We start from the raw sequence: 17,451 nt of genomic DNA, 5'->3' as shown, positions 1-17,451 counted from the left end.
GTCCAGTTGGCACAGGGCCCATCTGGCTGAAAGACTATCCCCTCATGGTCTCCCCATCCAGAGCTGCTGCTCTGATTGATGCAGAAGTCCTTATCTCTGAGCTCTCATAGCTCAGAGCTCTCTGAGCTCTATGGCTTTTCCACCTTTGCCATGCATGTGTAAGCAAATCCATAAGACAGTGGCTGTTAAGGGAGTAAATTACAACCACTGTAGCAAAGAATGCTAAGCCATTTGCACCATTTGGTGCTGGAGGGAATAAATCACCTCTGAGATAGTTGGTATTGACCAAGCCAAAGCAGAGTGGAAGATTTTCTGAGAAAATTACCAAGTGATGAAAGTGCCACTTAAGTACAATGAGCAAGGATTCTGAATGACCAGGTACATCTGCCCCTGAGTGACACTAGAAAGCCAGGAATACCAAGGATGTGGTTCCACACTTTCCTCAATTTGACCATGACCTCTTGGCACTTTTTGGCACGTTATGTAATGGAAATGATTCTTTCATTCATTTTACTTAGGAAAAGTGAGACACAGAGGGTAAATGATTGGGTCCTCCTGGATGGAACCACACATACCCAGCATAGCGTCTGGCATATCTAAGCACTCTATAAATGTCTATGGAGCAAACCAAATGACAAATGAAAGATTATATGTTTGAATGTGGACATACTTTCTGCAAGGAAAATCTTAAATTCTTTCGGCAAGTGTTTATACTATATTCCACATCAACAATTAAAGCCCTTTTTAAAAATGTAGTTTAGGCATTGTTTTCTCAATGTAAATATGAATGTGAATGGTCATAACCATATTTGAGAACGAGTGACCTACTTATAACAAGCACAGCTACACTTACTGAGCACCGGCTATCAGTCTTTTTATCATCTCGTTTAACTTCCAGAATGATCCTGTTTGGTGGGTACTCTTATTCTTTCCCATTTTCAAAGATAAGTGAAAAAGTCTTAGAGAGGTCAGTAAAGTACAACTTCTTTCCTTGTACTGTATAGGTAGAAAGTGCTTAGTACTCAGGGCCTCTTCTTTAGTAGACACAACTCCAAAGTAGTTATTGATCTATTTTCCAGATTGCACCTTATTTCTCAAAATGTGTGTTTCTTACATCAAACATTCAAAATGCAATGAGTTGATTCTCTCTGCCTCCCCTCACACCTCTCCAGCCAGTTTATGTGTTTTTGATATGGAACCAGGTCACACCTAGGATCAACGTTTCTCTTCTAAATAGGCTATGGGTTTCTTGGTGTTCACTAAGCTGGCTGATATTTTCTTGAGAGATGGAAGAGGAGGCCCTGCCTGGTCACCATCCATACAGAAGGCAGAAGCAAAAGGAGCTGTTGGCTTGGGCTCAGAAGGATTTCCTTTGAAATGTGGACATGTCTGGCAAGGTAGTTAAGGAAGTCACAACAGGTAGGACCCCTCTTCTTCCATGTCCTATCTGCACCCACGCAGTGCCATGGGGATAATTAAGACTTCATATTGACAACCTGGAGGAACCGTAATTAGGAATTGCAGCCTGGGCAATGCTCCAGGTATTGTTTAGCTCAGGAGTAGAAAAGAAAGGAAAGAGATGGATAGATACGTGGAATTCTTTCCTCATTATTCTTGGCTCTGAGCAAAGATCTGATTTTGCCTCTTAAGGATAAGTTTTGCATTGTGGTGGGTAATTACCCTTCTTTCTCTTAATGAAATTAACAATTAAGTGGCATGGTTCTGGCAACAGCATGATGAATTAGAAGGTTTGTACACACTATTAACCAGGGCCTATCTTAAATAAAGCTCTAAATGGAAAAGACTGAGAGGTGACAAGGACTGGTGTCCTGCTTGTAAAACCTGAGCTCCTCAGGAATGCCCTTCCCACAGAGTTAGGGTGTCATGAATGTAAGCACTTACATTGCTGATAACGGAGAACTTGCCGATTCCGGAGAGAATGTCAAACCAAATCCCTGTAAGACAGAATGGAAGGCGTCTGGCTTACTCCTGCCCTTGGCCCAGTGATGACAACCTTGCAGCTCAGGGTGATGCTCTGCAGGCATGTTACTGGGGAAGGGTTACTGGGTCCCTAGGAGTGGGCTTGTCTGGAGAGGTTCAGGTACTCCCCTGTCTAGAAACCAGGGGTGCAACTGGGGGTGGATAACGTAGCCTCTGAAAGCCTCCCAGTACCTGAAGATCTGAGGATGAGGATGAGAAGCTCAAAGGGGTGAAGAGGCAAGGGCTTCCCCAACCCTATGGATTCCCAACACAGTGAGAAGGTGGTGGTGGGGATGGGTTTTCTACTGCCTCTAAACAGGGGACATACCAATATCTTTGGTTCTCACAGCATCTGGCCGTCTCAGCTCCGTGACAAACTTCTTTGCATCCAGCCGCACTTCAATGACATTGTTGAGGAGGGCAAACACAGGTGCCAGAGGAAAGGAGGCCACAAAGAGGGTAACAAAGCCAAACTGGATGACTAAAAGAGAGGACAAACACGAGAAGCTTCACCAGGGAGAAACAGGACGTAGATCAACTCCGCCTTGTAGCTCATGGCCCTGGTGTTCCTTATACAGTCTCTTTCGACCTCGCTCTCTTAGGCTCCATTTTCCTCGTGCCCCACAGTCCTGGGTGTTGCCTTCTCAGTCCCTGCAGGCCTACTGGTCAATGCTATCACCCAGGATCCAAGTGCTGTACTAGATAAGAGAAAAGGAAAAGTCTTGACTTTTTCCTCTCCGTCACCTCCCCCCCCCTTTTTTTTCCATTCACTGATCCTGGTCACTTAACTCAGAGGTGACAAACTTTAACAGCAAAGGTCCAGAGAGTAAACATTTTTGCATTTGCAGGCCATCTGGTCTTGTCACAATGAATTAACTCTGCCATTGTAGCATGAAAGCAGCTACAGACAAAACGTAGACAGATGAGCTTGATTGTGTTCCCACAAAAACTTTATTTACAAAAGCAGTAGAGAAGGGGGCTGGGGTTGGCCCATGGGCCATGGCTTTCCAAACCCTGATGTAACTTTAAAAAAATCATCTCCCAAATTTGGCCTGTTCTTTCCATATCCATAGTCGCTGCCTTTATTTAGTAAGTTTATTCATTCATCTCACATTTATTGAGAGTTCACTGAATGTCAGGCACTGTGCCAAGTATTTAAGGAGGCAGAGGTCTGGTTCTGCCTTCAAGGAGCTGGGTGTAAGCAGAAAGAGAAATGTACACAAAGACGTGCAACACGACTTTATGTGTGCCGAGGGAGGAAGAAGAATGTACAGAGACAGCAGAGCACAAGGGAGGGAGCGTGTATGCCTGTTCTAAGGAGACTCTCCGTATCAAACACCTACACTTAGCCTTCAAAGATGGGCCTGCAGTTCCAGCAAGACTGGATGAAAGAAAGCATTCCAAGCCTCAGTAGCAGCGTGAAAAACAAGCGGAAGCAGCCTGTGCCCATCAGATGTTGCTGTTAGGAGTCCAGGCCCTCATTTCCACCTGGACAACTGCATCAGTCTCCTCACTGTGTCCTTGTCCCCAGTCGTCCTATGCTTCTATAGTCTCTTGGGTTCTGATTCTGTCACTTCCCTACTCATAAAAATTTCCCTTGGCTCCCCTCTGTTTACTGGATATAATCCAAATTACTTATCTTGGAATGCTGGTACTTCACAGTTGGCTCCCAACCTGCCTCTCTAGCCCTGTCTACCAACATCTCCACCACAACCACAATGCTTCTGCCTTTTAGCACCCTGAACTTCTCGCCCTCCTGATTTTCCCCTGAACACATTATCCATTTGTGCACAATAAGCATTCATTCATTCTCAAGCTAGCAAACTCCTATGCATACCCAAGACCATTCCAATGCCCACTCCTTGTACATGCCTGTTGCAGCCATCACTATATGCTATTGGGATGGAGCTACTCACAAGTCTTTATTTCCCACTAGAAAGGGCTTCATCCATTCCAGTTGCTCAGTACATATTTGCTGATGCAAACACAGTGCCAGAAAATTACAATCTAATAGGACTTCCTTACATACTAAGAGCAAGTTATTTAACTTCTCCATGTCTCAGGTATTTCTAATGTAAATTGATAATAATAATAATAATAATAAGGTCCACCTAATGGGGTTGTCATAAGGGTAAATGTTATTGCATATATAAAGTGCTTAGAACAATGTCAGCCACTTAATTACTCAATAATGCTACCTGTTATGTGCAATTTTACTCTAATTGGAATAAATATATCAATACATACAGATGGCTGTGATGCATACTGCATACTTCTATGCTAGATGAGCACAAACTTAAGGTAAAAGCACTAAACAAAAGTTAGGAGGCTGGACTGCTAGTCCTGGATATCACTGGCTGTATGCTCTTGGACAATTCTCTCTGTTTCAGTGGACTTCAGCATCTTCATTGATAGATTGATAATAGTTTAAATTCCCTTCAGGTCTGATTTGCTATAGTGCCATGATTCTCATTCTCTTGGACAAGCTTCAAGATTCTAGAATATTCAAATAAACAATGAAAAACTGGGATTCAAAACTAAAAAATAAAAGTTCACAGAGCGATAGCCCTCATCACAGCAGAAGTTTCAAAAAAGAGAACACATGGGGAACATTTGCACAACTGCTTTTGAACCAGCAGTCCGCTTGGGCCCACAATGTGTGTTATTGCTCTGATACAGCCCTATCCCTGCCATTGTCCTTGATGCCCAATGGTTGCTCAGCAGGCTCTAGGAGATTAACAGGTGCCAGTTGGTGGCATGATGCACCAGAGGGCACAGATTTGTCAAGGTTGGGCCATGGAATGTTGGCCTGGCTAACTGGGAGGTCAAAGGGGGCTGGGGAGTGGTTGTGGAGGAGAAATCTTAAAAATAAAGCTCTGGGAGGCAGTTCAAATTCAGGGTCTATAGCAGTGGTTCTCAACCTTGGCTGCACATTAGAATCACCTGGGAATCTTTTTAAAATCCTGATTTCTGGGCCTCATCCTCCGGAAATTCTGTTTCTTTGTTATGGGGTGGAGCCACAACATTAGTAACAAAGAAACAGAATTTCCGGAGGATGAGGCCCAGAAATCAGGATTTTAAAAAGATTCCCAGGTGATTCTAACGTGCAGCCAAGGTTGAGAACCACTGGTCTATAGCATCTCTTAAATGAGGCATTGCTGAGGAATTCACTTAGAGTCAGGGGTGTGGATAAGGGCAAAGGAAGTTAAGGGAAAAGGAATTAATAAGGAAAGCAAATCAGATGTTAGACTGGCTTCCTAAAACCTATAAAATACCTGTCTATGTTTATGTATATACATATGACTATATCTTTCTTTATAGAGTTCTAAGTTGATCTTGATTCTATGGCAAGCTCTATAGTGTAAATGTTCTTTCCATAAGTGACTTCCTCCAGCAAAACTGTGCAAACTCTTCAAAGCACCAGTAAGGGATTGTCAGAGTGACTGATAGGGGTGGGGAAAGGGCAGGTTACTTCTGAGTGACCATAAATATATACAGCATGCCCTCACCACACTCATGCAAATGGAAATCTAACGTCCTTCCTGGATCATAGGAAAAATGGGACTCTCCACTCCTCTCCTTAGTTCACATGAACTCCAGAGGCAGACGTGAGCTTTCTCCTCTGGGCTTGCCCTGATGGTCTGCTTTTCTATCTCCATAAACTCTCCAGACACAGGCTCTCTTTTGTCCCTCTTCTGTTGACACAAACAACTTCCAGTAATGGTTCAATGCTAATAGTGCTCACAAATTATCCCAACCCTACAACACAATGTCTATTCTCTTTCCCCAGCCATGTAAATCTATGTGTTAAGGACTGGACAACCTCAAGGGAGGAGGTTCAGCAAAGGCCAGAGGTGCTGGGCCTGCAGTGATAGGACAGCCCTTCCCTGTCTTCTGAGGTCACTCCTCAGTCTCTTGGGCCAAGAGAAGCCACTCTCTGAAGATTTCCCTTTGCCTCCTTGGACTGGGTACCCTAAACATTTCCACAAATCAACCCAAAGAGGCAGAAACAAATAGGAAGTTTTGTTTTATCTCTTAGGGAGAAAAGCAGAACAAAAAAAAACAAAAAACAAAAAAACACACAAAACCTTCTAGCATATAAATGCCAAATCCAAGACTCACTCTTTGTAGTCAAAGGTCTAAATGCTATATCAGATGGGTGTCCTTCTGGATTCAGTTCAGAGGACACAATGATACCGGCCTTCACCAACACCAAGATTTGCTTCTAAAAACAGCTAGCCTCCATTAGGATAAGAGCAACGCCGGAAATCCTCAGTGCACTGCATAATAGAAGCCAGCTTGGCTTGACCAATAACAGATTAAGCCTGACCAAGTCAATTAGGGAAGAATCCATAGTTGATTTTCAACTAAATCTTTACAAAGCCTGTTGCAAAGTGCCCCAGAAATGCTGAGTGGGAAGCACAAGGACTGAAATACTCTTGGGCATAAACCCCATTGGTTTTCTCTCTCACTCAAGCATACAGGGGCCTTTTAAAATAACCACCAGCCCTATTCTGCCTGATGCTGGAGACAATTAAAATCTTGGCCTTGATTACCTGGGTTTAGGTTAAAATAACAAAGAGGAGGGGGTTAAACTAAACAAGATGGCATCCAGCAAGGACATTCCAGGACCATCTGCTTAAAGAAAAAATATATATATTAGGTAGAATAAAATGAACTGGTCAGGATTGATGGAAATGCTCTTGATGGAGCACAACTCTGATTTTGTATTCATTTATTTAAAATTTTTCAGTGTAAATATCAACCTTCCCAACACACACACACACACACACACACACACACACACACATGAGAAAGTCCAGATCTTTCGTCTGGCATTCAAGACTCTTTGTGATATGACCCTAACTTATTTTTACCAGATACATTTCCTTCCCATCTATGCTCTGGTCTCAGGGCTAATATTTAGCTGCTATACTTGGAGATTAACCCTGCCTGTTTTCCAACCATTTCAAAACCATTTGTACTTCCCCAAACTCACTATGTCTTCCACATTTTCGAGCCTTTGCACCTATTACTACTGTCTGCAATTTTCCTTCTCTTTTTGTCTGTTGAATAAATTACTATTTATATTTCAGGTTCAACGCAAATCTAACCTCTCTAAAAAGACTACTCCACTCTAGTCCCTACTACATCGCCCAGTGAGCACCATGGTAATCTCTTCTCATCATGCCCATAATTCCTTGCACACATCACTCTATTTGTTTATTTGACTTGTTCCCTAGATGGTAAGTCCCTTGAGACCATGAACATATTTCATTCTTTTCTGAATCCTCACAATTTAGTGTGGCCCCCATCCCATTAACAGATGCTCAGAGGTTATCCTTTCATAAATGTAAACTTATTTTCACCAGCTGTAAATACAAACACACAAAAAAGCAGACAACTAAACTGAACAGAAAGCATTGCAGTTAGTGATGGTGAGGCGAGATAGAGATACAAGTACAAATACCTCCACACAGCAGTTCTCAGTACTGTAATTTGCACAGAAGACTTTGAAGAAAGTTGGAGTTAAAACAGTCAATTAGGAGAGTCTAATTCTAATAACAATAGCTTTGTTTTTAACTTTCTATAATTTACTAAAAGCAACACAGTCTGCTGAAGGGGATTGAAAACTGGGGACTAAAGATTCCTCCCTTTCATGTGCTACTAATAAGCAATACAAGAGCATAAGTGAGGTACACATTGATATGAGTTTGTCTTCTAACCCAGGAAGCAGATACTCAAAAGATTCAGCTAGAAACAACCCATTAATATAAACACTTATGTTAAAAAACACAGCCAGGGAAGGTCATCACTATTTACTTCGTCAGCCCATATTTCAAGGCTATGCCCAGTGTAAAAAGAATTGCAAGTGTTGATTGACTAAGATAACAAGAAGAAAGGCATGAGCTGGTTCCTCAGCATGGTTCTGTATTGTGTAGGGAAACAATAGAAGTCTTAATAGAAATGTAAGAGGGTTCTCAATATCCATCATTCACCATTCATTCATTCATGCAGTTTATTTATCCACAAGCATTTACTGAGCACATTCTATATACTGGGCACCATGCTCATTGCTAGAAAACAAAGATAACTAGATTACTGTGTCATCCTTCCAAGAGCTCAGAGCATGCAGTAGGGAAGATAGACATGTAAACAAACCCTGCCAGGGTCATGGAGTTAGAACTCTAACAGCAGCATTAACAGAGTATAGTGGAGCACTGGGGCAGGAGAAACTCACTCTCATCCGTGGGTCCATGAGGCTTCACAGATTCACAACCCCTGGACTTGACTTGAAGGACAAGTAAAAGAGGCACCTAAAGGTTTGTTATATGGTTGGTTGTTAAGATCTTTCCTGCAAATCCACTGATCCAAATTCACAAATTACTTAGGAAATGGAGACAATACATGGAATTCCTTTCAATCTGCATGGGATTTTATACAATGGACTAGGTTCAATACAGAAACCCTGGAAGTCATAAAAGGAAGAAACATGCTTGAAATGAACAGCTAAAGTACTACAAGTTTACTGCATACAAATCAATGTAACACTGGGATAGATTGGCAAGGCATTTAATTCATTTCTCTGTGATTAAGGGAGACTTAGTCCCCACTTTTTATTCACCCACACATAAATGGTAAAATATTAGCTTCTTCAGATGTAGAGAGGACCAATGACTTCCAAGAGTCCTGCTAATCAAACAGTCAAAGTCTAGTTATAACAGGGGATCTCAGGTTGACAGCATGACATGTCTTGGGAGCCAGGGTAGAGTCATGGGAGCCTTCAGAGGTAAACCCTACTGATGGGCACAGAAAGGGGCAGGAGAATGCGGCTTTTGGCCACAGGAGGCTTAATGGCCTGGGGCATGGTCTTCAGAAAAATTTGCCCAGTGTTCTCCTTCCATGTCCTCTGAGCCAAACTCCAAACCCTTGGAAATCATGGATCTGCATCTATCATGCACAGGCAGCATGCTCCCTGGTTTATAAAGTGATCTTCAGTGTCAAGTATCATTATCTCCATTTTACAAGTGAAAAGACTGAGTCTCAGAGAGGTGAAATATTTTTTCCAGGTCCACTCACCTACCAATTGATGAAGCTGGGAAACAAAGATAGTTTGTGATGTCAACCAAATTCAATGTCCTTTTACCATGGAAAAATGTAAATATTCAATCCTAATGTAGCAGTGTCCCTTCCCCCTCCCTGGTTACTCTCACATCTGAAGTTTCCTTTATTGGATCTTCTCTAATCTGATTTATATTCTTCTCATACAGATACTTCCATTCTCCAAAGTGTTTTTAGTCACTTATACATGTCTTCTATCCCTGCTGTTTTCTGTGTCATTGCTCCCACTGGCTGCATTAATGCCACCTCAAAAATTCTATATCAATGGACCTAGTTCAGCTTCTTAAAACTAGAGAGAATTGAGTTGGTGAGATCTACTGATACATTTCTGATTTCCAGACAATAGCCTGGTAAATTTCCAATAAATGTTTATTGAGTGAACCAATGAATGACCTGCCTTACTCACTCTTGTTTACTTTATCCACCTGCATAATGGGAATGTGAGGACCAGTTATTCATCCATCCTTCTTCCCATCCATCCCTTATTACTCTCCCTTCTCCCTCTACTTATTTGGGCTGAGGTCCCAAATTTGTTCACTCATTCATTTCTCAACCACTAACTGGGCATCTCCTGCATGTCAGAAACTTTCTGTGGTACACAGAGGGGTGTGGCATCCAGATATATTCTTTTAAGTATTTATGGGAAGAGGGACTCCTATAACAGATAATGACAAGCAAAGTATGCTTCAGAAGCCAAAGGAGAAAAATGCCTGTGACTCATGCTACTTCCCAGAAATACTGGAATGCAACCCTGGATGCTGCCTGAACTGCATTTAGGTGCCATTTGGAGAAGATGGCAGATGCCTGATTATCCGGTAGGATGACTCAGTTTGTATAAGCAGAATGCCCCAAGGAAAGGAATTTCCTGGGTCTTTAAGTCATTGCCTTATAGTACAAAATTTGGAGTTCTGTGGACAGAATGTGCAGGCTTCAGTGCTAATGGTTGGGCAGACATTTTGGGATATTTTATCACTTATAGCCAAGGCACACTTAGGACTAATTTTATATATTTAGCCTCTTTTGGAAACTTGGAAATTACCTAGTGTGATTCTTACCACCCATGACCAAAGAACACTGAAGTTGGAAGGAATCTTGGGTGCCACCTAAGTTATCACTCTATCTGAAGCCTCACTCTATCTAAAGCCCTTATATTCTTTTTTGAATAAGAGGCCACTTTTACTTGATCATTTCCAGGGGAGGGTCCCTAGTGATGTCTGGAGCCAGCTCTTCACATTGTTCTTTATTCTCTGTCTCTGTGCTAAGTCACTGAGCATTTGGAAGTATTTGTTATAAAGCATTATCCTAGCAATAGTTGACTATTACATGGAATATTTTGCCAGAACTACCTAAACAATAAGTCCATTATTTTGAATTGCTGTAGGAAAACTGCCCTTATTTAGGAGGATAGCATTCCCTGATTACAAGCACCTCAAAATAAAGAATCTTGGCTTCTGGAGGCAGGAAAGGGGGTAGACTGTCCCAGCTAAATCAATACAGTCAGGGTATGTGAAGAGCACTGATAAGAGTTGATGTCTATAAAGTCCAACTGTCATTTTGTCATCAAGGTCCTCACTAAAGGGTGACTTTTTTCATTCTTTCTGTGTCTTCCTTCTTCATCAAACATTTATTGAGCACCTACTGTGTGCCAGGCCCTATGGTTAAGTGCTGTGAATAAATAAGACACAAATCTTGCCCATCACAATTTAGTAAATAACAGGGATCTAGGTCATTGGTGTTCAGCTGAGAAGAACCAACAATTGCATAACTGACTTATCTGATAAAATGGTGACAAAACTTTATCAGGAGAGTCTTTGGGAACCTGTCACTAAAGTCTTCTTATAGGATTAAATTCAGGCGTGTGTTTTTGTGCCAAATCCCACTCTCTAAAATTCAACTGCTGCAAGTGTCCAGACAACTTTGCTAGCAGCTCTTAAAGCAACTGAAGCATTTCCTCTCATCGGGCCCTGAGGAAAACTCAAAACTAGGCTGTGAGGGGCTGTGGTAAAGCAGCTTTGAAGCCCCATTTTGGGGTTGGGGACAGTGATGATTAATGTCAAGGCTTGCTCCTGGGCCAGCATTCTTTTCTCCCCTCAGAGGTGGGGGATGGGGAACTACCCTTGAAGTCCTTCTTAGTAAGCTCTTCAGGAAAAGGGTTTGATATTGGAGATTCCCTCGAAAGCTTGCTGCTCCCCTCACAGGTTTTTCCAGCTTAATCCCTCACTCTCAGGTTTCTCTTTGTCTGGAGCCAGCCCATCCCCACCAGGAATCCTGCCCAGAGGTAGCTCTCTACCACCAAAACCCCCTCCTCCAGGCTGAATCCCAGCCTAACCCTCCCTCCCAGCTTCCCCTTCACCTCATGGCCCCTCCCCCATGCCTGCTGGGCCCTGGGCCCTGGTTCCAGCACAATTTAGAAAAATGTAAATATAATACATCTCCCCCTGCTGCCTCCCTCAACTGATGACCTGCCTCACCATTACAACTGACAGGCTCGGAGTGGGCTCAGCGCACTTCCTGTCTGCATGGGTGGTCCTGGGGATCACAGGGAAGGAAGCTGACAGCTGAGAGCAGGGCCAGGGATCACCATGTTAGGCACACCAGAGGCAGTGGGCTGCTTTGGTTTCACTGTTCTCGTTTTTTGCTCAAAGCCCAAGACAAGGGCCTTTCTGGAATTGGGGAGGTCTAGGTTGTTGGGAAGGAAGGAAGAAAACTTCACTCCACCCCATCCCTTCACTGAAGCCTAAGTTCCTAGGGGTCCTGAATGGTCTGTAGATTCAGTTCCATGAATGAGCCTTTGAGGTGACCTTAGGCAACTGGCATCACCTGCTGGGCCTCTTGGTTCCCAGGAGCATGGTCCAGCTGGTATGTAAAAATTCAGATGCCAGCACTAGAAGAGACCCAGGAGGTCACCTGGTCCAGTAGATTGAAACTCTTTATTCTTGTCAAGATACTCAATGAAAAATGATTATGCACATCACTCACTTCTATTGGTGAAGCCATGTTTTGAAACCTCCCTTGTTCTCTCACTCAAAAATAATCTGGGAATGTGAGAAAGTGAGGATGGCATTGGCACTGTTTTACTTTATATTTTAAAAATATATTATTAGCAGTAGTGCATTGCTTGTGACTTATTACATAATTGGTTATGACCACAGAACAGTGAGTTGCATCTCTGCAAGGAAAAACTCATCTGGTCTAATTGCCTATACACTTGACCCTTGAATAGCATGGTTTGAACTGCACAGATTTTTCTAAACTCAATGGTACTGATAAATACAATACTATAAATATATTTTCTCTTCCTGATGATTTTTAGTAACATTTTTCTCTAATTTACTTTATTATAAAGATACAGTATATAATACATATAATGTACAAAATATATTAATCCTCACCTGAGGATATTTTTTTCCCATTGAATTTTAGAGAAAGTGGAAAGGAAGATGGTAGGTGGAAGAGAGAGAGAGAGATTGATATGAGAGAGAAACATCCATTGGTTGCCTCCTGCATGTGTCCTGAGGATCAAATCTGCAACTCAGGTACATGCCCTTGACCAGGAATCAAACCTGTGACCCTTTGGAGAGCAGGTGGATGCTCTAACCACTGAACACACTGGCCAGAGCTATGTGCAGGTGTTGTGTGTGTTTTTTTATTGTGTGGGGGGTCAGTGCCTCCAATTCCTGCATTGTTCAAGGGCAAAATATAATGTCAAGGAGGAAAATGAGGCCCAGAGAGATATATGACATGCCCAAGATCACAATGATAGATAAAGGCAGACCTGCATTAACACCCAAGTCTCACCTGACAACCTGGAAAAATGAGAAGGAGAGATACTGATCTGCCCAACAGTGATTATCTGAAAATAAAAGGAACTTTCACTTTGAAGACACGGGGTGCAGAGAAATCAGAAGTAGTGGTATAATTACTATCACCAAGTCTTAGTTATTCATGGGATAGCAGAAATGAGTGCCTCCAACTAAGTTTTGACATGTGTGAACTCAGTCTTCATTCCCACCAAGCTGTTTCCCAGAGCTGCCACCTATGAGCAGCATGGATGGGTTCACATTACGCCTTCTCTTATTTCCCTAGCTTCCTCGCTGGAAAGGAGTTCATAATAGGCCTGCGATGGGGGAGGGGAGAAGGCAGAAGCCAAGGGCAGGAGAGGGAAAGAGGAAGACTTGAAAGGAGGAGGAGGCAGAGAAAGAGAAACAAGGATAACCACCATTCCTGATAATCCACTCCCTGGATTAGCAGCCCATTAAATGAGAATTGATGTCAGCCTGACTAGAAGTGAGGTTGTTTATTCAGTCCTGCTTTACTAGTTTACCCAATATGTTTCCAGTGCCCATGCTGTGGCAGGGGCTATGCAAGGCCTTGCAATTGGAGGAAGCTGCCTTCAGGAAATTAATTACCAACAGGCATCACTGATTTAGGAGGCAGCTTGTCTGAAATGCTGTGGAGGAGGGAGCTGAAATACTGAGGATGGGGAGAAGGGTGAGGTTAGGGAAGGGAAGGCGCTTTGGGGAGGAGGAGACAGAGCTGGGTTTGGTCATGTGAATGGGAAGGCACAGGGAATTCCAGGGCAAGGGAAATATGCAAGATCAGGCATGAAAGACTGTGGGTAAAAAATGGTTCATTGTGGCTGGACCTCGTATGCATAAAAGGGCCTAGGGTTCAATAAATTGACAGGATGCCCCACGAAGGCCTTGTTAAGGATATGAGACTGGAAATTTCTGAACAATGGATGATAAGACCAATTCTACCCTCCGAAATAATAAACAGGGCAATCGTTGGATGGTGGTTGCAAGTGACTGTGTTGAGGGTGTAGCAGAAAAAGCAGCAAGTAGAGGAGGCTCAGAGGCTACCCACAGGAGCAGCTTCCAGAGATATTCCAGGGGAAAGACCCACCCACTGGATGGGACTGTGTGGAGACAGAAAGTGAAGAACAGTGATGCGGAGATTTCTCGGCGAGGGGCCTGGAGCATGGTGGGGCCACAGATGTGGTAGATAACTCAGAAAATAGTCACAGGAACTAAGTTTCCAGTCAGGAGGGTTGAGACATGTTTTCCCAGAGATGGATTCTTTTCCTGGTCTTGTCTAAAGTCCCAAAACAGGCCTGAGATGATGGCTGGGAGAGGAGCCTCTTGTTTCCAGGCCTGACTTTGTGCTGCTCAGTTGGAAGTTTCTAAAACCTAAGGATGTTCAGTGAGTGGGTAGTTACAGGACAAAGGCACACTAGAGTGGCCAGTTCTCTGTCACACACCTCTGCTCGGTCAAATGAAAGTTGCAAAGACCTAATGTCTTCAAAGCAAGCAGTTAGCTGCATTTTTTCTATGACAACCAGGTCTTTTCTTGTGACTGTCTGCCCATTTCTCTCTGCCACTAGATCTTTAGAGCCTGCAGGGCCTAGACCAGTGTGGGCAAACTACAACCCGGGGGCCGGATCCGGCCCGTTTGAAATGAATAAAACTAAAAAAAAAAAAAGACTGTACCCTTTTATGTAATGATGTTTACTTTGAATTTATATTAGTTCACACAAACACTCCATCCATGCTTTTGTTCCGGCCCTCCGGTCCAGTTTAAGAACCCATTGTGGCCCTCGAGTCAAAAAGTTTGCCCACCCCTGGCCTAGACCCATTTGTTGCCTCTGTGTCCTCAGCGCCTGGCACAGGTCCTGACACACCATTACCCTCAGGAATGGCTTGGAGGGGCGGTACAGAGGGAAAGACTTGAAATTGGAGTTGAACTTAAATCCTGAGTCTGAGTGAGAGCATTCCACTCTGTCCACTTCCACTAATGACTTGATCCCTGAAGGCAAAGGAGCAAATTAAAACCAGAAGTGACTTTTCTTTGAGGGAAATCCTGATAATAAACAAGGTTTACTTTGTTCTTGGGAGATGAAAATTGCTGCATATTAAAAATACATATAAATATGTTTACGGTAAAAAGGAAGGCTGGCCCAAATATCATAGAGTAAAAAGAAATGGGGTCTCTATTTCCCTGCTGCTGAAGGAAGGGGAGTTAAAGAGACATTCATTCAAGAAATATTTTATTGAGCTTTTACTATGTTCCAGGAACTGTGCTGAGTGTTGTAACTAGAGAGGAATAAAGCTCAGTCTCTGCCCCTAAAGCACTCACATTTTCTCCTATATCGAAGCAAGTATAAGAGAGGAACTGAGGATGGGAGAACCAAAAATGCTTCAAGAGATATGTTTGAGTCTGCACAGCTCAGCTAGAACTTGTTGCAGGCAGATAAGCAAATTCAGACCTAGTAACATGAGAAAACCAGATGTAAATATGGGGCATCATGAAGAGCATACAGAGCAGGAGCCAGTTCATATTATGCTAGGAGACTTGAATTTTATCTTAAAGTCAGTAACACTGAAGGGTTTTAAATAGAAAAGATAACATGCTCTGGATTGCATTTTAGAAAAGTTATTTTTAAAAGTGAGAAGGAGAAGGGGAAGAGGGAGAGAGAAAGGAAGCTGGGAGATAAGTTAGGAGGTATTTGTAGTAGATCAAGGAGGAGTGACTTCAATAGGAATTCAAAATTCTTAGTAGAGGCAAAGTTAGTGAGGTAAGGAGCCATAAGAAAAAAAGACTCAGGATCATACTGAGCAGGCTTCTAGCCAACTCGAGTTGATGCAAAGTCAGAGAGGAGTCATGGAGAACACAGGGTCTATATCAAGTCATGGATGCTTTCCTAAACCCAGGAGTCCAAGCTTACAATTGCATGAGACAACTGGGATACAGCTGCAAGGGTGTTGATGTCCTGGTCCCTGAGGTGGACCTGCCCCATGCATTTCCATCAGCTGGGCAATTCTTACAGGATTTGGTGTACATACCCAAAGAGCAGGGGAAACCAACAGCCCCTGGCCCTTTAGAATAATTATCTGGCTTTCACTCCAAATAAATGAATAAGTAAATATGCAATCATCAATACACCTCTTATTCTATTACAATTTGACAGGATGAAAACTCAGGATTGCGCAAAATGAGATTTCCTCTAAGGACTCTGTGAATAACAGAAGAAATTCATCTCATCCTCCACATTAGTAGTCCAAGGGCCTCAGAGCTTGGGTGTGTTTAAGAAGCTGGCGGAAGACTCTAAGGAGGATAACTGAATTTCTGAATCAGGAGTACAATAAATTATTTTTTGGATGACTAGAAGAAAAGTTTGTGGGTTATAGATAAACAAATGTAAAAAAGAACACATTTGAGATGTCAGACTTGTCATGTAGAGCCCTAAGGGCCTGAGATTCTCTGAAAGGACATCTTGGAATGTTTATATCTCAGGCTTCTGAGGGTGAGTCAGATTTGCTTGGGAGTTTGGGACCCTCAGTCTTTAAACATTACTACCCAACCTCACACTAATGGGGTGGGAAGACCCTCCAGGGTTCACGACATTCAGCGGCTTCACACTGTGTTTAGTCCATTTCTAGATTAAAGAGAAAGAAACTGGACTCCTGACAATACCAACTGTGGCTAATATTCATTGAAAACCTATGTACATCAAGCACTGTTTTTTTAGCTACTTTATTTACATCACTTACTTCTCAGAACCATCCTAATAGGGTAGATGCTGTTATCATCAACCCCACTTTTGAGATGAGCAAATTGGGCCTGGTTGAACTTAAATATCAAGCTCAGAGTCATGTAACTAGCTTCAGCAGACTTAAGATTCAAAGGCTGGTTGGTTTGATCCCAGAACCCGTTTCTAACCACACTTAGCCTACCTATACTGTTAGATGAAGCTGTCACTTAGTAAAGTTTATTCTACAGCCTTTGATTATAACTGGAAGCAAATACTCCCTTAAAGGGCAAAGAGGATAATCCAGGGATGAAAAGAATGAAAGGACTCTAACTCAGAATCACTGTCCTTGTACTTATATAAAATATGAAATAAAATAGCCACATCTCTAAAATGACTGAGAGCAAAATGGCCTACCGAATTCTGTGATGGACTTTCTGTGAAACCCAGCTTAGAAAACCCATGTGTGATCCAGGCTTCCTCCTCCAGACAAAACTGAATCAATAACAGATTGTTGACTGAATCAATATCAACTTGAATTGTTGAAGAGACTCTTCTGGTCTTCAAATTTGCTTCTCTAAGTACTTAATGTTTGATGAATGAATAAATTAATGAGTCTACCTGTGTTACCTCATTCCTTCCTTAGGTTTTACTATCTCCCTTCTATACTTGCTGCCCACTTCCTCAAGGGAAATAGAGTTCATACATAGTCATAGCATTAGCCAAGATTTCATAACTGTTCCCTGTGTCCTGATATGAAATGCAAAGTTGTCTGATCTTCAGGGTTCTCTGTTAATCCCAGGTCTTTACCTGAACCCTCC

At 42.6% G+C, this 17,451-nt stretch overlaps 1 protein-coding gene across 1 annotated transcript in view; it reads right to left on the bottom strand.

The window, feature by feature from the left end:
* The window catches only part of ANO2 (anoctamin 2), a 302,486-nt gene that overhangs the window by 15,818 nt on the left and 269,217 nt on the right, over positions 1–17,451 (bottom strand). Inside the window, exons 21-22 of the mRNA XM_070408835.1 lie at positions 2,309–2,461; positions 1,903–1,955 (exon numbers count right to left, since the gene is read on the bottom strand). Of these exons, the coding sequence (XP_070264936.1) occupies positions 1,903–1,955; positions 2,309–2,461 (206 nt within the window). The remainder of the gene's footprint in view (positions 1–1,902; positions 1,956–2,308; positions 2,462–17,451) is intronic.

Source organism: Myotis yumanensis, unplaced genomic scaffold, assembly GCF_028538775.1.
Source record: "Myotis yumanensis isolate MYYU_CA2020_CCGP unplaced genomic scaffold, mMyoYum1.0.hap1 SCAF_3, whole genome shotgun sequence".
Lineage (NCBI taxonomy): Eukaryota > Metazoa > Chordata > Mammalia > Chiroptera > Vespertilionidae > Myotis > Myotis yumanensis.
This window is presented reverse-complemented; position numbering and strand designations above follow the sequence as displayed.